The sequence below is a fragment of the Leptopilina heterotoma genome, unplaced genomic scaffold (genome assembly GCF_015476425.1).
Source record: "Leptopilina heterotoma isolate Lh14 unplaced genomic scaffold, ASM1547642v1 Lhet_180, whole genome shotgun sequence".
Lineage (NCBI taxonomy): Eukaryota > Metazoa > Arthropoda > Insecta > Hymenoptera > Figitidae > Leptopilina > Leptopilina heterotoma.
In genome coordinates, this window is record NW_025110897.1 from 2,469,267 (window position 1) to 2,495,508 (window position 26,242).

Here is a 26,242-nt window from a genome sequence, read left to right on the forward strand (position 1 = left end):
ACAGCTTTTAATAAAACTTTCTAAGCTACATGTTTTTGATGTTTTCAAAGAAACATCTAGATAACAATCATAACCTCAAAATTTACTTTACTTTTACCGCTTTTAACACATAAAATACGTGTAAAAAATGGGCTAAAATATTTGTTTACACTAAAAATAGTTTATTATATATGAGTTTACACTTATTTATTAATTAGTACTTCTAATAGTTTTTGTTTTTTTGTTGTTGATTTAATGGCTTTTTGCAAAGCAGATAGCCAAAACATAATTCAAAAATTTACCATGATATTAACATGGGGAATTTGAATATAATCGACCGGAAGTTATTATTATTATTGAGAAAAAATTATTCGAGATGAAAAGGTCTATTACAATTATTAATAATTAATAATTAATAAGGAATTAAAAAAACTCAAAGTGTGATGTGTGGTCGTTGGCCAAGAATTATCGATATTAAAAATGTTATCGATATCGGTAACGATATATCGAAACGAATATCGATGTTAAAATATCGATTATCGTGACGAAGATATCGATATCCCATGGCTAAGTTGCGTTAGCATTGGTTGTCATAGCAACCAACTCAACTCAAGGCCAACGCAGAATAGATCTGTAACTGGAACCGCAATCGTAACCGTAAGCGTAAGAATGAGTTAGAGAAGGATAAACAATATACCTATCCTTCTCTAACTTATTCTTACGGTTACGCTTACGATTGCGGTTCCGGTTACAGGTCTATTCTGCGTTGGCCTTCAACACATGCCCTTAGTAATCTATTGGAGAAAAGCCTTTATTTTACCTGTTGCAAGTCTGATTGTGTTGTGTCGGTTGTGTCCACGTTGTAACCTAAAAAAGTAGCCGGGTGATAAGTTGTGACTACAATTTTGCAATGTCAAACTCAACAGAAATATTGAATTTTATTCGTCGATCTAGTCATGAGTTCACTACATTTCAAAATTTAATTTTATTGGAAACCGACAAGGTATTATTTTTCAACTTTTCTCTTAAAATTGTTACCCCATTCATAGTTTCTATATGAATACACTTTTAATATCTCAGTCTAAGAAATATTTTTCTGTTTACTTTATAAGTTTAATGTCTTCATTCAACTACTCAGTTCGAAAAGTACTGCAATGAAGAATAATTAAAATTCGACTCTTTATTTCAATTTTTTGTATAAAAAACAAACATTTTTTTCTTTATGGATATGATTTCAAAAAATTGAAACATTTCACGATATTTTTAAAATGATTAGTAAGAAAAAACTATTTTATTTATTTTCTCTTGACGACTTGAAACTTGAAAATACGTTTTTGGAAGTGAAATAAAAATTTCAATAATAATTTATAATTTTCATGTGTTAGTACTTAGTACCTACGTCAATCGGATATTATTTTTGTTTTTACTGTATGTAAACTACGTAATTTTCAATGACGAAGGCAGTTAGCGCCATGTGATTATGTCTTCTTAAATATTCAAGTATTTTTAGAAAAGTTTTTAATTAGACCTTTGACAACCAATTATCAACACACTCGTTGCAATGGAAAATTGCACATTTTTTTTGATACTGCTGCAATCTGCGGCCGCCTTTTCATTTAACATATTCTATTATATTTCAACTTTGACATATCACTTTTTGTCCTGTATTTTTCCCTTTTTAGCAATACAACATTTTTTCCTTAATAAATGTCTCACATATATCTTTCAGGCTTCGGATATTACGACTTTTTCGACTATTTTCACAAAATGCGACTTTTTCGACTTTTCTTCCAAGTTTCGCCACAAAAACCACATTTTTGGTATAAAATTCAATTTATTTCGATTTTTTTTAGTGTAAAAAGTATAGCTATGCAATTCTTTGAAAAACTATTTTTCAATGATTTTTCTAATTAAATTTTTGAAATATACAATTAAGAAATTGTTAGATAATAATTGAAATTTTGTAAAATTTAACTGAAAATAATTAATTTTTACAAGTATTTTATTACAATTTTTAAAAATCAACTTTTGAGGAGTTTAAATTGCAAATGTTAAAAATAATTGAATTCTCAAAAATTTCATTGAAAAATCTTCAAGTGTAAACTTATAAATATGAAAATTAGTAATGAAAATTAACTTCTAAAAATTATATTAAAATATTTAAAAAAATAATAGGTACTTATAGAATTTTTCCCTTGTACTTTTTTAAAATTCAATTATTTTCAATAATTTTAATTACATATTCGCGAAAATTCAAATACCTACCTACCTACAAAAAATAACATTAAAATTTTTTAGAATTATTTTTAACACTTTGGAAAAAACAATCATGTTGAAAATTTTTTATTAAAATTCAACAAAAAATTAGTTTCTTTTAAATTGTACAAAAATTCTTTAAAGAAATTCAATAATTTTCTTAAAATTATATTGCAATATTTTTAAAAAACTGAGTCTTATAATTGTTTCATTATAATTTTTAAAAATTGATTTTTTTAGACTTATTAAATTTTTGGAGAAAACATGTTCATTTTTAAAATTAAAATTCTTCATAAAAATTTGATTATTTCTTTTTAATATTTTTCAAAAATTCAATTATTTTTAAAAGATTTTGCCAAATTTCAATTATTTGGAAATTTTTCAATTGTATAAATTAAAAACCTGTTAACTTTAAAAAATTATTTAAAAAATTAATTTTAAGAATTTCTTTATTATAATTTTTTAAAAATAAGTTAAGGGAAACTGGGACTAAATGTTAAATTTTACAGAAATGAATTTTTTAGACAGTAAATCCGCTTAGATGCAAATATGTATAGATCAACATTGTAGGACAACTTGTCCTCAACAACTTTCAATAAAAAAGTTTCTGATATTTTCGCGTAAAATACATGTTTTGTCCTTTTTAACATTTAGCTCACACAAAAAACCTGGACTCATTTTTGTTGCAACTCAAAATGAGCCCATGTTAAACGCCATATAACGTGGCGCCACCTACGAGGTTCATTTTTGTTGCACTTCAAATTGAGTAGCGTAGGCTACTCAATTCGAACCTAGGTTTTTTCAGTGCTGGGACTGCTGGGACTAAATGTTAAATTCTATTTCTAGTTTATTAAAACTACATTCTGATATAGGTGTTAAGTAGTAGATAAGTTAAAGTATACGTAAACAAGTAATTTAGTTAATAAAAGATCTGTGTTTATTTAAAAATAGCTTTACAGGGTTGCCACGCAACCTGGAAATGTCAGGGAATTTTATAAACCTTGAAAAAACCTGGAAAAGTCAGGGAATTTTTATTGGAATCTTGGAAAATTATTGTTTTCTAAAGTTATTCTGCTTATTCTTGAAATCTAATTTTTCTTTAATTCAATTTACTTAATTCAAATTTCTTAATTCAATTTCAAAAGAGTTGCCTTTACAATTTTTCTTCGCAATAATTCAATTATTTTCATAAATAATAAAAAAATTTATAGATTTACAATTATTTTCATAAATAATAAAACTCATCGCAAAATTTCAATTATTTTTAATACAATTTTAATGGAATTTCTCGAAAAATTTAAAATTATTCTTAAAAATTTTATTAAAATTCATCAAAGAAATTCAATTATTTTAAAAAGCCTTCCAATTTCTTAATTAGAATTTAAGTATTATTGTCAATACATTTTTAATTTAATTTCTTGAAAGAATTAAATTATTTTCAAAAATTTTAATGAAATTCTTTGTAACAATTCAATTTTTTTTTCCAAAATAATTTTAATAAAATTCTCATAGAAATTTCATTAATTTCTATAATTTATCAAAATTCAATTATTTTCAATATCTACTATTTCAATAAAATTTCACAAAAGAATTCAATTAGGGGCCCATCCATAAACCACGTAGCCTCTTGAGGGGGAGGGGGGTCAAGCAATTGACTACGACAAGAGGAGAAAATGGCGCTAATACATGTAATAGCGTACTACATGGGGGGAGGGGTGGGGTCAACATTCCCAAAAATGGGGCTACGTGGTTTATGGACGACCCCTTAGGTATTTAAAATGAAATATTATTAAAAAATTCGTCTCAAGAATTCAATTATTTTCAAAAGTAATAAAATTCTTCGCAGAAATTTAATTATGGTCAAAAGTTTAAATAATTTATTGTCAAAGTTTCAATTATCTTTATAAATATTAAAATTTTTCTCCAAAATTCAATTATTTTCAAAAATTTTAATGAAATCCTTTTTAACAAATTCAATTGTTTTTCAAAAATTCTCCTCCAGTCAATGATTTTCAATATCTACTATTTTAATAAAATTTTCCAAAAGAAATTAATTATTTAAAAAAATTTTTATAAATTTCTTCGCAATAATTCTATTATTTTCAAAAATATTCAATTTATGTTTACAGAGATTCAATTATTTTTATAAATACATATGTAATACAATTTTTTACATTGAGAATAAATCCAAAAAATATACGTAAGAGTTGAAATTTTCTTGTACGTAAGAATTTACAAATGTAGGGTCAAAACACACTTTTCATTTGGACATCACAAAAATGAACAGAATGTCACATAACTTCGGACATTTATTTAGAGTGATAACGCCCTTCTATAATCAAAATTGCAATGCTCTTAATATTTCCGTTCGAAAGATAATGAATTTAAACTGTTATCGAAATTGATCAACAATATTGTTCCGAGTAATATGTAGTGCCAAAATGAATCCTTTTTATTTGTACCTCCACATTTATTAAGTTACTACAATTAAAGTGAGTGAAGGCTGCTTCATAATGCGATGTATGTGTTCGTGACATGGTAAGTATAATAAACTGCGAAATTATTGCCTCGCATTTTGCACTACAGATGGTGGAGCTAACATTTTCTTCAATTGTCATTTTATTTTTGTTTTATATAAAATTTTAAGTTTTTTTACCATAATATGAGACATTCTCTACAATAAATTAATATTTCCATTCAAAAATTAGATTTGGTTAGAATAATTTCTTTTTGTATTCTGTATCGAAAAAAAGAATACTTTTATTTCGATATTTGATGTAAATTACAGAAACTGAATTATTCAAATTTAATTCCGTTTATTTTTTGTTAATAATTTTTAATTACATGTTTAGAAAATTGATGAAATTTCCAACCAATTTAATGTAAAATATTATTTTCAATCTCTTGATGTTGAGGAAGAACGGCGTTCTTGAAAAGTATAATATTTATCTTTTATCAAAACATTTTCGATACAGAATCAAAAAATTATTCTAATTAAATCTAATTTTTGAAAGAAATTATTGTATAAAATGCCACATATAGAAATACAAAATTATATTGGATTGTACGCAAGAACATAATCGACGTTTTTCTGTTTCAGGAAAAGTCTCACGAAGAATTAATAATAACACAAATTAATAATGAGCTTAAAAAGAAAAATTCTTGTGTTAACGGATTAAAAATAATTCACTACATTTTGCCAAGAATATCAGATGAAAATTTGCTTAAATATGGATTACTGTGGATTACAAAGTCAATTCAAATTTTGGGTAGTATTGAAAATAATATTTCCGACTTGACTTTTACTTGTCAAACTCTAGCTGATTTAGTAGTTTTGTGTAAGAACAAACCTGAATTACATAAGCAAATATCCATGCAAAATGTGAAGCAAATTTTAGTTATCCTTAACAATTTAAGCGAGAAAGAAAGATGCGGCGGCGTGTATTATCTCATAGCAGTTCTTCTCTTTCATTACGCCGAAGTCTGCGAACGACATCAAGTAGGTGGAATTTCATTTATGATTGATATTGCATAGAGGCGAATGGAGCCGGAAAATGCCACATATGTATTGTAATTATACCTATAAAAGCTTTTAATTGTCTTCAAGGTATTATCTTTGGAATTAGAGGATCTTGTGGACTGTAATAAAATGATTCAATTTAGGAAAAATCTCTTACAGTCACTATAGTTTTACCTTTAATTTATTTATCAATACATTCAAATTATTTCGATGTGTATTGCATAGTATTAAAAAATTATAGTTAACATCTTTTTAGATTATGTTAACAATGTTAACATTTTTCCATCATGTACGTCACTTTCCACTTCTTAATTGACCTTAAAATATAAATGTATATGAAACTTTTCGCCTTTATGCAGTACTTTTCTCCAATCTTAGTTTATTAGCATTATTAATTAATTGTTTTAAATATTCATTATAGGATACTATTATGAAAATGATTTTACCTCAAATTGATTCTAACGAAGTAAACTTAGCTACTGCTGGTGCTAATTGCTTTGCGTTAATAACGAAAGCTTTGGAACGTTCTTTCAAGCCTCCAACGAAATTTGTCAATTATAATAATTGGGTTTATAGCCAAGTATTACTGTGTAATAGCTTACATCTTATCATAAACCAACTGTTTAGTGACGTTTCAGAATTTATTTTCATTGATAAAATGGATTTTGAAGATTATGAATTACTTGACTTGCCAAAAATATCGGAGGACAACATATTAGAATATTACAACGGATTAGAGCGAAGATTCGTCAATTTAAATATTTACTTATCAACTATGTTGCGGTAAGAAATTTGCTTTTAAATTAAATGTTGCATTTTGCTTGTTAGTAACGAAAAAGTGCACAGCTAAATAAATCAATTGCGATTTTTAGGGGTGTATCATTATTCCAAAATGTTTATTCATTAAGCTACATTTTCGAACTTCATTCGACCCTTTTTACTTAATAAATTGACTTGTTTACTTAGCCGATTATTCAGACATCAAATTATTACTTAACAGAGTTATAGAAATTCTATTATATCAACTTTTTTTCTAAAAAGATACACTGAAAAATATTTGGTTTCGTTGCATACCGGCGTCTCTTGCTGTTATGCAAAACAGAGTATTCCTGCTCATCCGTTTTTTGTGCTATAATTTAACGAGACATTTCTATTAGCTCAGGACTCTTACTCTGCACTTGTATAATTGAGAAACGTCAAAATAATAAATGTCATAATGAAAAAAGACTTAATCATGCTCCAAGCTAATCAGTACGTATATAATTATTACCGATTAAATTATTTTTTCAGCGGTTGCGGAGAGAAGAATTCGGTTTCTCCTACAGATATTTTGCACCTATTGTGTAAGGGTTTAGCTATTACTCCCTTTAATTTGAAAAGTCAGACTTCTGTGGAAACGATTCTATTATCTATGTTACCTAGGCTGCATGTTAGCTTGCTAACAACAACTTGTGCATTCATTCAAGGGTAAGGATTTTGTGGATACTTATATTTCCAAATAATTATGCAACATTCAGGTTTCTTTTCAAAATATATTGAAGTAGAAAAATATAGTTTTTGTCATTTTTATATACACGATATTATAATATTATACGAGTTGCTTGAGAATAATTTCCTTTAAAACAATTGTTAATAAATTTACTAATTTGAAGCACACTTCGAGAGCATTTCAAGTTTACAATACAGTAGAACCTCGATTAGTCCAAGTTGAAGGGAAACGCTGAAAACTTCGAGTTAATATATATATAATTCACATAATTCACATAATTCGACAGATTGGCTCAGTCGGATGGATGCCTGGCGTTGGTGGTCGTTTAAGGACCAAGGGTATAAGTACCCTTGGTTCGCGCCCACTTGGCTTGGTATTTTTCCGGCACGTGAGACAATCTGAGCGGGAGGTTTGACGTCGAGGTATAATGATGTGCACCGTCGATTATTGTCCGGTACACACCATTAGAATTCGGCAGTCGATAAACCGGTTGTACTCAGGAGAGGTTTTCTACAGTTTCCCTCTTCTCTGGCGAGAAAACCCATTGACGGGTGGTCCAGGCGTAATGCGAGTACTCCTAATAAAGTCGGCTGTAGACGCAAAATTAGGTTAATATATATAGAAAATTTCTAAAAGTAGAATGGTTATGCTTAATCCAAAAAAAGTATTTCTCGTGGACTCTTGTCGAAGTGCGTAAGGCCAATAGGGCAGGAGTATAAACAATAAAAAATAATTCGACATATAGAGGTTTTTACATACTGTATATTTATACACAATAGAGAAGTATCTATACTAGTAGGTTTAAAAGGGCTATATGTACTAACTTCGAGATAAAGAGGTTGCAAAACTGAACTTCGAGTTATAAAGGTTGAAATACATGGAAAAGTTGTTGAAGGGAAATTTAAATTACTTCGAGTTATAGAGGTTGCAAAGTTCGAGTTACAGAGGTTTTTGGGCTTCTAGGGAAGGGAATGGACAATTTCTTCGACTTATAGAGGTTCTACTGTATAAAGTTTTGAATCTAGCAAGTAAGTTTAAGATACGCTTTCATCAATAAACTGTGCTGGGTTTATAGAATATAACTATAATTTAAATTGCAAAATTCATCTAAAATATCTAATAGCCAAGGATAAACAACTCTGCAGTTTGAGAGCGATTTCAAAAATCTACACGTAATTCAATATATTTCATTTGAACTCTTTCAGATTTAAACAAGAGTTGATACCGTTTTCTGACTCAATTTTGAAACTCATACAACAAACTCTCGAATGGACCGAGAAGATGACAACTAATCAGTCAATATCTAATCAAGATGAATCTTTTAAAACTGTCAGATTATTTGCCTACAAAACACTTAATGCATGGTTAACGTATACAGGATCAGTGACAGTAATAGAAACGTTCACGAACTGTTTTCTTCCCCTTATTATAAAAGATATCAAAGGTTTATCGACAAGTGACTTGACTGTAAGTGTAAGTTAAACTAATTATTCAATTTCACACGGTATAATAATAATGTAATAATTTTATTCATTTTCAAAAGGTACAAAATCAACATGAAAACAATTCTTTTCGAGCTTTTAATCAAGGACTGCATACTTTGCAATTTAATACAGATGCTTGCGAAGAAGCTCTTTTGTCATTACAAAACATTCTTCTAAGTGCTAATTGTTGGTTGAACTCTTCTTCTTATGAGGTATACAATTCTTAATTGTAAAAGTGAACAATTTGATAAAATTATGAAAAAGTTTCTTGTGGGCGAGCAACATTTTTGTATATACTGTATGCCTGTAGTAAAACTAGAATTTAAACGCAATAGTTAAAGTAGTGATATTTCTTACTAAAGGAAAATGATCCATTATTGTTAATTTATTTTTTTACTTTTACAGCTAATTAAAAACCAAATTGTGTGTGTTTTACAAGATTTATATCTGGATTCCTCATTGTCCAAGGTCTTAAAATTGAAGGCCAATTTTCGTTTACAACTTTTAAAAACCATGGAAGTTATGCAAATGAATTTTCATCCATTAACTCCTCCACCCACACAATTTTCGGCAGAGATATTTAATATGGCTTTAATAGATACAGATGTTAATGTTATTCAAGAAGCTAAATTTGGTGTATCTAAATTGGAGAAAATTATCCATCCTGGTGCTCCCACGTTAAACCTCCCTTTTACATCCAACTAATGTTATAAAGTGATAATGTAAAACGTTAATTGCAAATATCAACCAATGGTTTCTCTAAAGGTCTAGAGTTTATAAAAATCATAGTTAAGAAAACGTGAATTTAATTATTTTTAATAAAAGTAAACAATAAGATAAGATCTGGTGTTTTCATTACAACTGTATTCAGTTAATTAAACCGTACATTGATAAAAATTTTTAGTAGATTTTACCACTCTTTTATGTTTTTCCTCATATCCTCAATACTGGGACAAATTCAGGAACAATACTTGAACAAACATTTTCTGCACGGAGAAAAAAAGTAGGTTATAACAACCGGAGACCCCGGTTAAAACTACTTGACCGACACAGGCGTTAACATAACCTCTGATACCCAAGTCAGCACAATTTCAGAAGTTCATTTCTTTTGAATGGGCGAATTTCCAAAATAATCCAATTCCTCGGTGGAGCAAGGAAAAGCAGCAAAATCTATTATTCTTAATTGACTTCACCAAAATATGAAACGCGCATTCAAAAGAGTGAGAGCCCTGCTAAAAATAAAATCAGAAATAAAGAGAAAACGTCAGAAATTTTGATGTTTTGTGACTACTTTGACGATTCCTGAAGCTTTTGGTTAATTCTGACTAAAGGATTTTTTATGCTCCTGTTGAATCCTGATGTTTATGGATTGTGATTATTGAGCATTGAAATCTTTTTTTTTATTTACAGCCCCTCACCGAAATATAGCCGGTAAATGTAAAGTACCGTTAAAACTTGAAATTTGTGCGTAGCCCTTTTTTCACAATAGAATTGCGGGTCTATTGTTACGAGGTTCGGGTCTCTAACCTAATTTTTATTGCTTTTACAAAGAAGCAGAAGAATTTCAAGTAAAATGAATATAAATTCAAAATCTAAAAATCTCCACAATCACAAATATCTAAAATTTATTATAAAAAACATTTTTTCAAGAAAACTGTAACGTATTTCGAAAACCGTAATTGTTAAATAAAAAAGGATATCATTTTTGAATTTAAGTTCTAAAGGATATACTGCATGCATAATAAGAGCATATTGTTAGATGAATTCTAAGTCGATGAAAAACAAGTATAATGTTTAAATAAATATGAATATAAACAAATAAAAAGGTTTCCCTTCAATTTTATGACGGTCAGTTGACCTTTTTCCAGGTAAAAAAGGGTGTCGACTTTGTATAAAAAACTTGACTACTTTTGAAGCTTTCTGATTAAACATGACTCAAGCCTGACGTTCTGTGGCTGCAATCGTAACAAATGCAGCCTAAAAACGTCAGAGATTCTGACTAAATTTCTGTCGTTTTGTGATTTTATTTTTAGTAGGGAGAGTACAACAAATCAGTAGAAATTTCTATTCCACTGAATTGCTTTACTATCACTCAATATTTCACTTGATAAAAAGGTTAGGTTTTGAAAACTTGACGTTAAACATTGAACACTTGAAAATTTCTTTCATTTATTTCAATAAGAGAATTTTTTATTTTATCGTAAGCACTGTGCGTTTTTAACCACACTTTCACTAGTTTTAATATTTCATTTTAATAATTTAGCACTGAAATCACAAAGAAATTCACACGACGCTAAAAATAGGTGTCACTGCGTTTTATTTTAAGACAATAACTAGAGGAGCTCTTACAAATAATTGGAAAGATTAGGCTTCTTCAAATTGTTTGTCAAAAGTTCTATTTCTTTTAATGCGTTTCTAAAATTCGAAGCAGTCAATTGAAAAAAAAACAATTTCTATTCGTTTGAATTGACTACGTAGAATCGCTTAAAGTCGCGATTGAAAAGAATAGCTATTTCTTATTTTTTTCAATTCGTTTTACAAGATTTACTTTGTCGATTCAAAAGAATAGGATTCTGTATTTTTTTGGAACGTTGAGAACCAGAAAAATTTTGCGCATTCAAAAAAATAGAAACTCTTAATTTTTTTTCATCATCTCATTGACACGAGCAATAGAGAAGAATGAATTTTTCTGATATTTTGCTGTTCACAGAGGAATTGGTTTTTTTTTGGAAATTCGCCTATTCAGAAAGATTAAAAAATCCTCGTTTAACAGAATATTTCTGGAAACTTAATCTTTTTCTATTCCTCGCTTCTTACCGGGAATACTGAGAATATTAAAGAATATCAGTGAATTAGTGAGAATATTGAATATGATGCTGGAAAACATGGGAATACCCATAGAATACATGTGGATATCTATCGAGTGTTACGAGGAATATCGAAGTTGTTCACCCCCCGGTTTAACCTTTTAATATGAAGAAATCTTTAATCATATGCAAAATGACTAAATAAACAATTTTTGTAAGTTTCAAATTTTTTTCTTGGAAATTGATATTTGTTCTTCCAGAAGATACGAATAACAATAATCTTAAAAAATTCTTTAATGTCAATTCAATATTTTTTCTGAAGGTCTGCATACCTGTAAACAACCTCCTTAAAAACATTTTTTCATAAAAAACAAAACATTTCCGTTACGTGAATCGAAATTAGGCACCGGAGTTTACAAATCAAAGAAAAAAATTTATTAAAGCCATAAAAATGAATGAAATCAAACAATATTTATAGAATATTAAAGAGATTTGCTTACTCTAAATCACTATTATTTTTATATTTTTTATTGGTTAAGAATTCAGTGATCTTCGCGGAACTGGAGTTTACACATGATTAAAATACGCCCTAAAATACTAGTAATTTTTATAGTTTTAAATCTAAAAAAGCTATTTCTTTATGCAAATTTAACATAATTACAACTTTTTAACTTAATAATATAAATTTATTACAAATTTATTAGGGTAAGTCCGGGGGAGATGGCCATAAGGGAGAGATGGCTAGTTGAAATATTTTACAGAACTTGTTAATAAACATCACTTATTATTATGAGTTATTCTTCAACCTTTTGTGACTACTAAATAATTGTAAACAATAAATTGTTGAAAAATAATGAAAATGTAAGCGTAATCCTTCTAAATTTTTTTTGCATGGGTCCAAAATAATTTGAGAATTTCAGATTTCTTATTGCTATATTGTTATTTTTTAACGGACTTTTTAATTTCAAGTTTTATTGAGTATTAGCGCGTAACCCACGTTTCATCGATATACACAAAAAATGAATGGAAAAATTCCGGACATTCCGTGAGAGATGGAAAAATGCACTTTTTACAAAATGTAAATTTTGAGATTGTTCATATGAAAACATTTTATTTTATTTTTCGTTACTTTAAAGTTAAGTGTTCAATGTTTATAATTATCAATAAAAGTTTAGACATAAATCGATTTTTTATAATTTGTTCAGTACTTTAAAAAAACTATGGCCATCTCCCCCGGACTTACCCTAATGGGTCATTCCAATGAAAACCGTCTAGAGCTGGTTGCTCGATGATTTTAAAAAATGATGTGATTAATATATAATATTCTTCAATAAAATTGGATTACATTTTAGTGGTTTATAGCCCCAAATATATTTTACATTCTTTTAAATATTTTTTTTAAATGTCTAACTGGTTATGCAGTCTAACATAACCCATTTTGCGAAAACTCAGTATAAATCATTAAAAATAGATTAAAAATACTGATTTTTATTTTGAATAAATATATTTTTGCTAAATTCATTTAAATAAACGAAAATTATTTGAAAATATCTCACCAGAACAGATAAATCAGAATTTTGTTGTACTTGCACAGTATAATAAACATGAATTTCTTTCTCTTATATCTTCTGTGGAGAAAAAGGAATTTTCACGAAACATTTTTAAATTGATTTATTTTAAAATTATAAATTTATTTAAATTGGAATTTTTTTGGGACCTGTACTCATTAATTATTTAATAAATATGAAAAATTTTATAAATTTAACCTTATTTTGATGAAATTTTTATTTTCATGACTAGACTAAAGTTTGTTTTCTTTAAACGAACGACAAGGTGATGAACTTCAGTCCAGACATGAAAATAAAAATTCAATGAAAATCAGGTTAAATTTATATAACTTTTCATATTTATTAAATAATTAATGAGTACAGGTCCCAAAAAAATTCCAATTTAAATAAATTTATAATTTTAAAATAAATCAATTTGAAAAAGTTTCGTGAAAATTCCTTTTTCTCCACAGAAGTTATAAGAAAAAGAACTTCATGTTTATTATACTGTGCAAGTACAAAAAAATTCTGATTTATCTGTTCTGGTGAGTTATTTTCAAATAATTTTCGTTTATTTAAATGAATTTAGCAAAAATATATTTATTTAAAATAAAAATCAGTATTTTTAATCTATTTTTAATGATTTACTAGCTCCTCCGACGGCCGCAAGCGGCCGTCTACGGTGCTAGTTTTTATATGTCCATTGTCCAAGTCCATTATTTCATTAATAATAATATTCAAATTTTTTCAGTTAATAATTTGCTTATTTATATTTGAAATATTGACGTTTTTTTGACAATGCAAAATAAGATTTGTTATGTGTACATTCTCTTAACAAAAATAAAATTTATATATTCGCGCTCTTTTTAAATAACATACGAGTGCAGCGCCACCTTCACATGTATAAACAATTTTAAAAACACCCTTCTATTAAGATTTTACATTCTCATTGCCCATTCTTTACTTCGATACTTTTCGATACATTCGACCTTTCCACTCCATGTCTTTTTTAAGAAAGGATACTGAGTTTTCCCAAAATGGGTTATGTTAGACTGCATAACCAGTTAGACATTTAAAAAAAATATTTAAAAGAATGTAAAATATATTTGGGGCTATAAACCACTAAAATATAATCCAATTTTATTGAAGAATATTATATATTAATCACATCATTTTTTAAAATCATCGAGCAACCAGCTCTAGACGGTTTTCACTGGAATGACCCTAATGAAAATTGGAAAACAACACAAGAAAACTTACTATTTGAGATGAACTTTCGAATGGAAGAAATAAAAACAATATTAAAATAGACTTTGTGTAAAATAAACCATATTAAACTTCATGATTTCTGTGTGGAGAATCGAGAAAAGTGTCATTTTCATTTTTTTTTTCATTTTTTGGTCATTTCCAATTAAGTCATAACTTTCGTTTAAAATAAAAATTGTTTTTCGATTATAATATTAATAAAAAACATGCTAAATATGAATTGTGGAAAAGTTTGAAGCAGATTAGAAAATAATTGTTAAAGTTATTAAATATAAAACAATGGGGAAGCAAAAGTTACCACTGAGTGAAGAATCACCCATAAATAAAACTTGCAGTGTAACTTGAAGCTAAATAGTTGTATTTAATATCAAAGTAAGAAGAAAATAGGCGTACTGCAACAGGTTGCCTATAGAAAGGGATAATAATCCCGAGTGCATTGCAATGTTATCCCTCTCCAGAGGCAACCTGTTAAGTTCATTAATTAATTCCTTTTCTAATAACTTGTAGAAACATCAAATTCAGAAAAAAGTACGTTTCGCAAAATCATTATTGACAATTTTTTCGATAGTCCTTGTTTGCAAAAGTGTCGTAATTTTAAATGAAAAATTGTGAAAATAAGATGTTTTTTCGCATATATGCAACCACCACTTGGTTGATAATGTAGGGAGCAGCGGAACAGAATCGCCCACATAGCACAATAATTTTCTGCAAATTTGCGGAAAGTTATCAAAGCCAAATTCGAAAACTTGCCTGGCAAATTTGCGGCAAATACCAAAATGTCCGTTTGGAGGCAAGTTTGCAGAGCAAATTTGCAGACAAATTGCGTGGCAAACTTGCAGATAATTTTGTAGCAAACTTGAGGAAAATTTGCAGCAAACTCCCCCCTTCGTTGCATTTGGTTGCAAATTACCAACACCCCCCCCCCTAAATATAACGTTGCAAAAATGACTTATACCCCCAAAAATAAGATTTATATTATTTTTCTGGATTAATGAAGTAATTTTTTTATTTCTCATGTTATTATTATTTATTAAAATTAACTCTGATAATGATTTACACAACAATAATAATTTATAATAATATTAAGAAACATTTTGCAACGTTACATTTCAAAATCACCCACCTCCCCCCTTGTTGCAATCAGTTGCATTTTTCAACCACACCCCCCCCCCTAATCGTGTAACGTTATTTATGGATGCTCCCAAAACAGTTATATTGGTGTTATGTACTTGTATAAAACATCTTTGTCATAAACTTTCGTAAGTTGAATGTCGGTTAAGTAGAAATTCGCATATATAATCGGTTAGATAAAAATTCTACCAAAGAAAACTTCTAGTATAATAAACAATATTTTGACAAATAGAAATTCTACTAAGGGGCCGTACACATAATACGTCACGCGATTTTTGACCATTTTTAACCCCTCCCTCCCCCTATGTCACACTTCGTCACAAACCTTGAACCCCCCCTCCCCCTATAACGTCACGTCACACACGTAAATTTTAATGTGAATTTTATACATTTGACATTATATATTATATATCCTACACTCAAAATTATTGAATCAGTTAAAAATATTTTTTTCTGACAATTAGTTAAAAATAACTGATGTTTCAATACAATTTTTTTTGATTGATTCATTTAGTCACGTTTAACTACCTACATATCACCGAAACTTTCCTAAAAATTTATTAAAGATTTACTCGCAAGCTTCGAAATATTTAAATGCAAAGTTTAGTGAAAATTGTGTAAAGATTTAAATATCCCACTTCAATAAATGTTTAACGCGAAACTTTCCTGAAAATATTCACGAAATTATAGTCGAAAATGTAATTAAAATGTTCAGGAATGTTTCAAGCTATATTTTTAAGAAAATTTGACGATAAACATTTATTGTAGTAAAAAATTTAAATCTTTACACAATTTTAACTAAACTTTGCAAGTAAATTTTTTGAAGTATGCAAGCAAATCTTTAATATACATATTTAGAAAAGTTTCGGTGTTTTGTGGATAATTTTTCAGTTATTTTTTTAACTGATTCAGAAGCAAAAAGTCAGTCACTGCTGATTGTCAGTTAAAACCAAGATTTTTAACTGATTCAAATTAAGAGAATATATTATTTATCATATTATATTATAAATAATAAATCAATAGATGTTAAATAGGTACATAATAGATATTAAATAGTTTAAATCATTTTTAACTTGTTTTATTTAGAAAAAGTGACATTGTCACATATAATTTCTTATAATCTTTGAATTTAAAAGATTGTGACTTAACACATGAGTTCACCCCCCCCCCTCCCCCATGTCACACTTAGTCACAACCCAGGTGCGAAAAGTTGGTCGGGCCATGGTCGCGCCGACCAAGTGGATAGTCGTGCCGACCTTGGCAACCAAAGGTCGGCCGAACTAGCGAATTGTAACACCCGCCGTCCAGTGGCTGACATGGTCGGGCCGACTATGGCTGCCAAAGTCGGACCGACCAGGGGTGCCAAAGTTTTGCCAACCATGTGAAAGAATGTCGGCTTGACTTTGGCAACCATGGTCGTGCCGACCTTGGCAGCCAAAGGTCGGCCGAACTAGCGAATTGTAACACCCGCCGTCCAGTGGCTGACATGGTCGTGCCGACTATGGTTGCCAAAGTCGGGCCGACCAGGGGTGCCAAAGCTTTGCCGACCATGAGAAAGAAGGTCGGATTCACTTTGGCAACCTTGGTCGTGCCGACCTTGGCAGCCAAAAGTCGGCCGACCGATTGCAAAAAATTATTAATTATTTATTATTATTATTAATTATTATTATTCATTATTTATTTGTTTATTGTATACATCTTAACACTAAACGCAATCTTACACATAAATACAAATTAAAATTTCTAACGCTCGCAGGAATCGAACTCGCAACCTAACGCACCGAAGTCTAACACGCTAACCATTACGCTACGCTTACATGAAAGCCTAAGAACAAAAATGATTTTATAAGCTGCAACTTCAAACTGACCATCGGCCCGACTCTGGCCAAAGTCGGCCCGACCAAGTGAAATTAGGTTTTTTGCACTCTGGCTGCCATAGTTTTACCGACCGTCGGCCCGACTCAGGCCAGAGTCGGCCCGACCAACAGAAATTAACCTTTTTAAACTCTGGCTGCCATAGTTTTACCGACCATCGGCCCGACTCAGGCCAAAGTCGGCCCGACCAACTAAAATTAGGTTCTCTAAACTCTGGCTGCCATACTTTAGCCGACCATCGGCCCGACTCAGGCCAGAGTCGGCCCGACCAACTAAAATTAGGTTCTCTAAACTCTGGCTGCCATAGTTTAACCCACCATCGGCCCGACTCAGGCCAGAGTCGGCCCGACCAAGTGAAATTAGGTTTTTTGCACTCTGGCTGCCATAGTTTTACCGACCGTCGGCCCGACTCAGGCCAGAGTCGGCCCGACCAAGTGAAATTAGGTTTTTTGCACTCTGGCTGCCATAGTTTTACCGACCGTCGGCCCGACTCAGGCCAGAGTCGGCCCGACCAACTAAAATTAGGTTCTCTAAACTCTGGCTGCCATACTTTAGCCGACCATCGGCCCGACTCAGGCCAGAGTCGGCCCGACCAACTAAAATTAGGTTCTCTAAACTCTGGCTGCCATAGTTTTACCGACCATCGGCCCGACTGAGGCCAGAGTCGGCCCGACCAACTAAAATTAGGTTCTCTAAACTTTGGCACCCATAGTCGGCCCAAACTTGGGTGGAAACAGTAACCAAAGTCGGCCCGACTTTGGCTGCCGACCTATTGGCAGCCATAGATGGGCCGACCTGCGCCCGACCTTCCAACTCTGGCGGCCGACCAAAATTCGCACCTAGGAATTCTCAGACCCCCTCCCTCCCCCTAGCCGCGTGACGTATTATGTGTACGGCCCCTAAATAGAAATTTCCGTAATATAAAAAATCGTTCAATTGGAATTTGTGTTAAATAAAAATTCGTCTAAGTGTAAATGACTTCTGTCTAATAAAAATTGTAGCAATTGAAAATGTCGATAAATTAAAATTAGTTCTTATGTAAATTCTGTTAATTGAAAATTCGATTGTATAAAAATTTTGTATTATATGAAAATTCGTTTAAATGAAATTAATAGTGAATAATAATGCGCAGGAACAAAATTTTGGTTAAAAAAACTTGTGACACGTAAAATTCTATCTTCCAAACATTCTAGATAATTATCATTAGATTCATCATATTTTGTCCCCTCACTGCTACCAGGCTGGTATTAATCATTGCGGCCGATCAGTTTTGGCATTGAGACAATAATAAATTATCATTTAAGTAAAGAAAAATTTAACTTTTCCTATTAAGAGTTATAAATAAACATCTAAATAATCTGCAACCTTATATAAAACATGCACTGCAGTGCAAAAATAAGTGTCTTATTTGATATCTTAAATTAAGATGTAAGATGGAAAAATGGTATCTTACATCTTAAAATAAGATGTTTTCTAAAGTATCTTACTGATTTTTAAGATGTTTTATACGTCTTAGATATTTCTTCTATCTTAAAAAAGTAAGATACTTCTGTAAGTTTTTTAAAGTATCTTAAATTAAGATGTTTCTGTCTCAATAAGATGTTTAGCGATAAGATACTTGTGAATTGTAAGATGCGAAAAAATTTTAAGTTACTAAAAACTAAGATACATAAAATGTCTTACATATAAGCCCATAGTTAACCTCAAAACTTTTTTCCCGAAAAATATGCTGAAAATATGTACGAAGATGCTTTTAGTATCTTAAATTAAGATATTTTAAATGACTAAAAAGTGACTACAATAACATCTTAGAAATGACTACCAAAACATCTTAAATAAGATACTTCTTTTTGCAGTGTGTAAAGTTGCTGCGAATAGAAAATTGTCTTCACAAATGCCCAGCACGCAAACTTGTCGCAAGTTTAAAATTAAAAATGTTATTAGGCAAGCTTCCTATCAAAAACCTAGTAATTTGTTAAAAAGAGTTTGCACAAGTCGAGAAAACACAATTTTTTAATTTTCTAGCATACAATATTCTTGTAAATTCTATAATATTTAAGATATATTAATTTCAATTTCGTAATAGGTGTTTGAAATTAAAAATACGTGTGCACACTAAATTTACGCTCATTTTCAACATTATAATATTTTCGTTCATATGGAACACATTTGTTTAAAAATATTTTTACGAAATTTTAAAGTTTTATAAAATATTTTATTTCGTTTTAAAATTTCTTCTTACAGAAAGAAATAATATTTGTTTCAGGAAACAAAAAAATGCTATTTTCTAGAATTTTTTTACTATTCCTATGGATTATATTGATCTGCATTTTTTTTAGTTCAATAAATACACTCTTTAACTTTATAAAAAACATTATTTTATTAAAAAAATATTATTTGTTTATTTAAAATTTAACAACAATTTTAGACCTGCTAAAAATACCGATGCCATCTGCGGGATTGATTTCTCAGGTTAGAAAAATCTAAAACACAAAATTCGAATTAATTTATCTTCAGTAGGACTGTGTCTATCGCCCGAACTAGAATCTTTAATTTTTATGCAAAAATAACAAAATGGCGGCAATTTGAAAATTAAGGTTTTTTTGGCAGTTTTTCGGTTTAAAAAAATAGTAAAAATTAATATTTTTAAATAATTCTAGTTCCAGCGATACCCACACATGTGACGAGGATTTTCGTAAAAAAATTTTGAGAATCGATCCAGTATAGTTTCCGAGAAAAACATCACGCATGGAAAAATGTGGATTTGAGAAAAACGCGTTTAAAGTTTGTGTTATATGCCCGTGCAGAAATCGCCACTTTTGTTCCCGATTACCGCCCTGGCCCCGGTCGGGATTTCATGATCTGGCCCCGACTTCGTGGCCCCGACCAGGACCAGACCGGGTTTGCCCAAGGATCTACAAACAGCGCACAATGGGATTTTTTTTACAATTTACTGTTCAAAACTGTCTACAGCCTACAATTCTTAACCGGTTTCAGTATTCTTTATTTTAAATTAAAGGCGAATAAATTCTTAAGACATCCCTTAAGGTCAATTTTTTAGTTCTTAATTGTTTATAATTTTTATTTTCAATCAAAGTTAACAAATTAATACAATTTTTCAAAAAAGGAGGCTTATTTTCTTATTCCGTTGCTGCATATGATCTGAATCAGTTCAAATTAATACAATATGACCACCATATAATTAATAAAACAGAAAGTAATTTATATCAATTGTTATAAACAATATTAATTAACAAATAGTTAACTTTGATTTCTTTCCACTAAAAAATGTTTTTTTTACCTTTTCTTTTTAATTTAAGTTCATTTAAAGAATATTTGCCCTTTTTGATTATAAAATAACTTATTTAAATTGTTATAAACAATATTAATTAACAAATAGTTAACATTGATTCCTATTCCACTAAAAATTTTTTTTTCACATTTTCTTTTTAATTTAAGTCTATTTAAAGAATATTTGTCCTTTTTGATTAAAAAATAACTTATTTAAATTGTTATAAACAATATATTAAATAACAAATAGTTATGTAACTTATGCTCCTGTCCACCAAAAAAATTTTTTTTCACGTCTACTTTTTAATTTAAGTTCATTTTAAAAATATGTGTCCTTTTTGTTTAAAAAATAACTTATTTAAATGGTTACAAATAATATTAATTAACAAATAGTTAATTTTTGTTCCTTTCCACCAAAAATTTTTTTTTCACGTTTACTTTTTTATTTAGATAATGTTAAAAGACCACGGATATATAATATTAAATATTTAAATAAGTTATATTATAAGCAAAAAAGACATATATTCTTTAAAAGAACCTAAGTAAAAAAGAAAATTTGCAACAAAAATTTTCTGTTGGACAGGATCATAAGTTAACTATTTGTTAATTAATGTTGTTTATGACAATTGAAATATATTACTTTATGGGTTTTTAATTGTCTGCTGGTAATATTGGATTAATTTGAACTGATTTAGAGCATGTGCAGTAACGGAATAAGAAAATAAACGTCCGTTTTTAAAAAATTGTGTTAATTTGTTAACTTTGATTGAAATTTGAAAATAAAAATTATAAACAATTAAAAACTCAAAAATTGTCCTCGAGGGATGTCTTAAGAATTTATTCTCCTTTAATTTAAAACAATAGGACAAACGCACCAATTGTCGAAGGTGAACCATTTGTCGATGTTATCATGGTGATAACCAAAAATATTGCCTAAAATGTTAAATTTTTTTGTGGTTATAATATTAACATATTATTTTTGACATTTATAACTCTTAAAAACTCTTAATTGTTTTTCACACTTAAATTGAAATTCCATGTTTAAGGCAAAAAAATAAATTATTATTAATTAATAATTTTTAGTATTATTGTGAATTATTAATAATGAAAAAATTTTTATTATTTTAAAAAATAGTTAAATTATAAATAATATAGAATAAATAATTAAATTAACAATTTTTACCATATTATTATGATAAACATATTAATTTATATATATATATATATATATATATATATATATATATATATATATATATATATATAACATACATTTTTAATAATTTTTCTATAAATAAATATGATACAGTCAATTTATTATGATAACACTGTATATAACGGTCCCATGATTCAAAAGGAAGTTTAAGCGAGGTCGCTTCCAAGCTTGCGTGGCTATGCGGTATGTGTATTCGACTTGCGTCCTCGAGGTCTAGGGTTCGGTCCCCCGTGCGTGCGATATTTTTCCGTCTTAGTTTTAAGTGTTTTGTGTATAATTCTTAATAATGTTACATAAAGTATAGGTTTAAATAATTATTAACAATAATAATAATTATAAATAATTATTAATTTAAATAAGATAGTCTGTCTAAATTAATGAAAGAAAATAAGAAAAATATTTTTTTTAAAAACTTAGTCCAATAAAAGCAATTCTAATAACTATTTACATTTTTAATGACACTCATAAAAGTTTATTTACTACAAAAATATTAATAATAATCATTAATATTGAAGTAAATACTCCCCATTCTTTAATAATCAAATAACAAGCTTTAATATAATAAAATGCAGTCAGTATTGGAATTCTACCTGGGTAGCGAAAAGATCGGGGGAAATCCCATGGCCCCGACCGGGTCCCGACAGGGCGGCCAGATCGGGCAAAGTGCCATGGCCCCGGTCGGTTTTAGTGTTTCAACCAGGCCGGGGCCAGGTCGGGTTGCCAGATCGGGGCCCGGTTTGTCCCGATCTGGCCCCGACCTGGCCCCGGTCAAAATTTCTGCACGGGTGTATATACTTACATAGCCGTGTACGCGCTCAAATAGCACTTAAAAGAATATATTTTGAGTACTGGGATCTTTCTAAAAAATTTTACAACACATTTTTGGCATATTTTACTTTCGAAATCCGTAATAAAAAAATTTTTGCTTTTTTGAAAATGACAAAGTGGTATGAACCCTTAATAACTAAAAAAGTAATGAAATTTCTTTTAATAATTATTAAGGCTATTCCGCAAAGCAGTGAATTAATTGTATTACAAGGAGTAAAAAGTCTATATTTTTGTAGAGTTATTATATTATATAACTATAATAAAAAAGTAGCAAAATGTCCTGCAAGCTTGTAGCAAGCTTCCTGTTAGCTTACAGGTTAATTGCGTAACATTAAAATGCAGCTTTTTATATTAGTTGCATTTGTATCATTGTATTGCTTCTAAAATAATTATAGTAAATAGCTACACGTTTCTTGCTATTCTATAAAAAATAATAAAGGTCCACGAGTCCACCTACAGATATCTTCCATCTCTTGCTTTCTACTATTAACAGCCACTTATCTTTTCTCTATTCAATTGCTGTTGCTACTTCTACAGCTGTCACTGTATTCCCTTCTCGTATTCTTTCTTTCTCCGATGGTTCTCCGGATCAGTTCTCCTACTAACACTGTTCAGAAATGTTATCGTGGCGAACGTTACCTGCGTTATTGAGACGCGTTTCTATTTTCACCAATTTTCGTTTCATACATTTTGTATGCAATTCGTTTTTGTACAACATCTACTGTTAGAGTCTCTGATAAACCGGAAGTGACACAATTGAAAATTAGTGTTGTGTGCATAATTAACTAGAAATTAGTTCCATAGTTCCCTCTGTTTGTATCAAAGCAAACGCATTGGAATTGAATTTTGTTTTTGTCCTGCAATTTATATAAGCCTTTCCTCCCAACTATTAAAATTATTATTATTATTATTATTATTATTATTATTATTATTATCATCGAATAATTTGCAAACAACTATTAAGAACGATGGTAATTTCTTAGTCTAAGCTTTGGTGAAAGAATGTTTTACATCTTGAGAAAACTGGATAATTTTTCTCATATTTTAATGTTGTGGATTAATCAAGCAGGCGCTTGTTACAGTTTTGTGTTCAGCTCAAATTGTGAAAAGTAGATTTTATCTATGCACAGAAAATGTGGAAAAATAACTGAGACGTTCTGCAATAATGGATCGAATGGTGAGTAAGAAATTATCCTTAAACTCTTTAACGACCGCACCTGCCATATTGAAACGGTAATACTTCGTCGTTGCAGTCTTGAGGGCTTTTCTACAATGAAAGTTTCACATAATACAAATGCTATGCATTTCGTACCTTTTTTACTAGATTCTCTTTACAATTTCACGAAATTAATTTTAATCAAAATTCAACATTTTATTGCTATGCTTTTTGTGCAACAATACATATTAATTAATGCTTATTAAAAACAATATTATGTATTTCTGATTTCACATCACAATTATGCATTGCGCTGCATTATAGAGCTACGTGTAATTTTCCTCAAAGAGAAACCCACATGGATTCTCCACATTAGGATTCCAGGACGTTGATATTAATAACATTTAATTCACTAAATATTTTATTTTATTTTATTTTATTTTATAAAAAATTCCAAACATTTGCATATTTTCTTATTGATTTTTAAAATATAAATTGGTCGGATTTATAAATTAGGTATAATTTTCATACAAACGTACAAAAATTTATGTAATTCTTCACCTTCATAGTTAATTAATCATTATAATTTTTTATTATTATCATTCATGTTTTTTTTATGTAACTCTAAATAAAAAGTATAATTTATTCTAGCACTGACAGAAAACAAATTTTTACTTTTTTTATAACAATAGTGCATTCTGTTTAAGAAGAATGCTATCTAAATGAAATTATACCGTTGGATTCGTATTGAAAAAATAAATTTATATATTCGAATGTTATGTTAATAAACCATATTATTAATTATTGAGAATTAAATTTAATTTCAATGTTTTACATGAAATCGTTTTTAAATTATTATTTTCAAACAATTAAAATTCACCGTTATTAAACTGATTTTGTATAGAATAATAATAGCAAAGTGAAACTACACTAAATAATTAAGGTAAGGTAAGGTCCCTTTTCTCGTGGAGCGTCACATATGTTTATAATATAATATTTAATTATAATTTTTAGTTAAAGACTTCAATAAATTAATAATACAACTATTATATTTGCCACACTGAAAAAATTATAGTCTACTTTTAAATAACAATTAATAAATGACAATATATAATATTTATTTAAGATTTATTCAAGTCTTTTTGAATTTTATAACCAAATAGTAAACAATTTTTCTTTAATCAACAACTACATCAGTCTTTTTTATAACTTGTGAGTTAAATTGTTTACAAAACTCATTTCTTTGATAATGCATACATAGTCAAAGAAATCGTTATTTAAATTAAATACATTTTTTGTCAATATAGAATACATTTAGAGCACATGCACGAACCCAATCAGGAACGTAAAAAGAGACCCAGGGTGACCACATGTCAGTAAAGTTAGGAAAATTGAGACTTTTTTCGACTTATTGTCAAATATTGCAGCTTTTTCGATTAGTGATTTTTATAGTGCAAAAAATAACTATAAACAAATCTTTCAAAAATTATTTTTTAATCATTTTTTAAGAAAATTAAATTTTTCAAATATAGCTATAATAAAAATCTTTTTAAATAATTGAAATTTTGTAAAATGAAATTGAAAATAATTAATTTTTTCAAGTATTTTGATACAATTTTTGAAAATAAACTTTGGAAGAATTTTAATTGCAAATTTTGAAAATCATTGAATTATCAAAAATATGGTAATGAAAAATCTTTAAATGTAAATTTAAAAATAAAAATTTTAAAATTCTAATTTATTAACTTTATACCTAACTGTTCTAAAGCTATTGTTAAATAAACACAGATTTTTTATTAAATAAATTACTTGTTTTACGTATACTTTAACTTATCTACTACTTAACACCTATATCAGAAAATAGTTTCAGTATGGGGCTAAATGTTGAAAAAGACTAAATTTTGAAAAAAAGACAAAACATGCATTTTACGTAAAAATATCAGAAACTTTTTTATTGAAAGTTGTTGAGGGCAAGTTGCCTTACAATATTGATCTATATACATATTTGCATCTAAGCTGATTTATTGTCTAAAAAAATCATTTATGCAAAATTTAACATTTATCCCCATTCTCCCCTACATATTTTCGAAAATTCAAATGCATACAAAAATAATAACATTTTAGAATTATTTTTAACATTTTGGAGAAAAAAATCATGTTCAAAATTCAATTTTGAATAGCTATACAACCGTATGAGATAAAAATATTTTGTTTGTTACTAATCATTTCTGAGGTTATCATAAACAAATATAAGCTTTTGTAATTGGAAAAAAAAATTTTTGTACGGTTTTTGAAAGCTTTTCTAAGTGGCTGATTCCTGTCGGATTCTTACTTGTTTATTTACTAATTTTTTTCATAAACATGATTGGTTTAATAGTTTTGTGAGATGGTAAGGAA

The 26,242-nt window shown here is 28.8% G+C and overlaps 1 protein-coding gene across 4 annotated transcripts in view; it reads left to right on the top strand.

Moving 5' to 3' along the window:
• The first annotated feature begins 778 nt into the window (after nt 1-778).
• The window catches only part of LOC122499992 (proline-, glutamic acid- and leucine-rich protein 1), a 38,683-nt gene continuing 13,219 nt past the window's right edge, over nt 779-26,242 (top strand). The window contains exons 1-7 of one of the 4 annotated variants that reach the window (XM_043608620.1): nt 779-982; nt 5,336-5,734; nt 6,177-6,538; nt 7,046-7,222; nt 8,450-8,717; nt 8,788-8,940; nt 9,134-9,568. In XM_043608620.1, the coding sequence (XP_043464555.1) occupies nt 890-982; nt 5,336-5,734; nt 6,177-6,538; nt 7,046-7,222; nt 8,450-8,717; nt 8,788-8,940; nt 9,134-9,433 (1,752 nt within the window). In that variant the 5' untranslated portion in view covers nt 779-889 and the 3' untranslated portion in view covers nt 9,434-9,568. Of the gene's footprint in view, nt 983-5,335; nt 5,735-6,176; nt 6,539-7,045; nt 7,223-8,449; nt 8,718-8,787; nt 8,941-9,133; nt 9,569-23,229; nt 23,867-26,242 lie in introns of those variants that run through there. The other 3 variants (XM_043608621.1, XM_043608623.1, XM_043608622.1) reach the window with 3 other exon arrangements.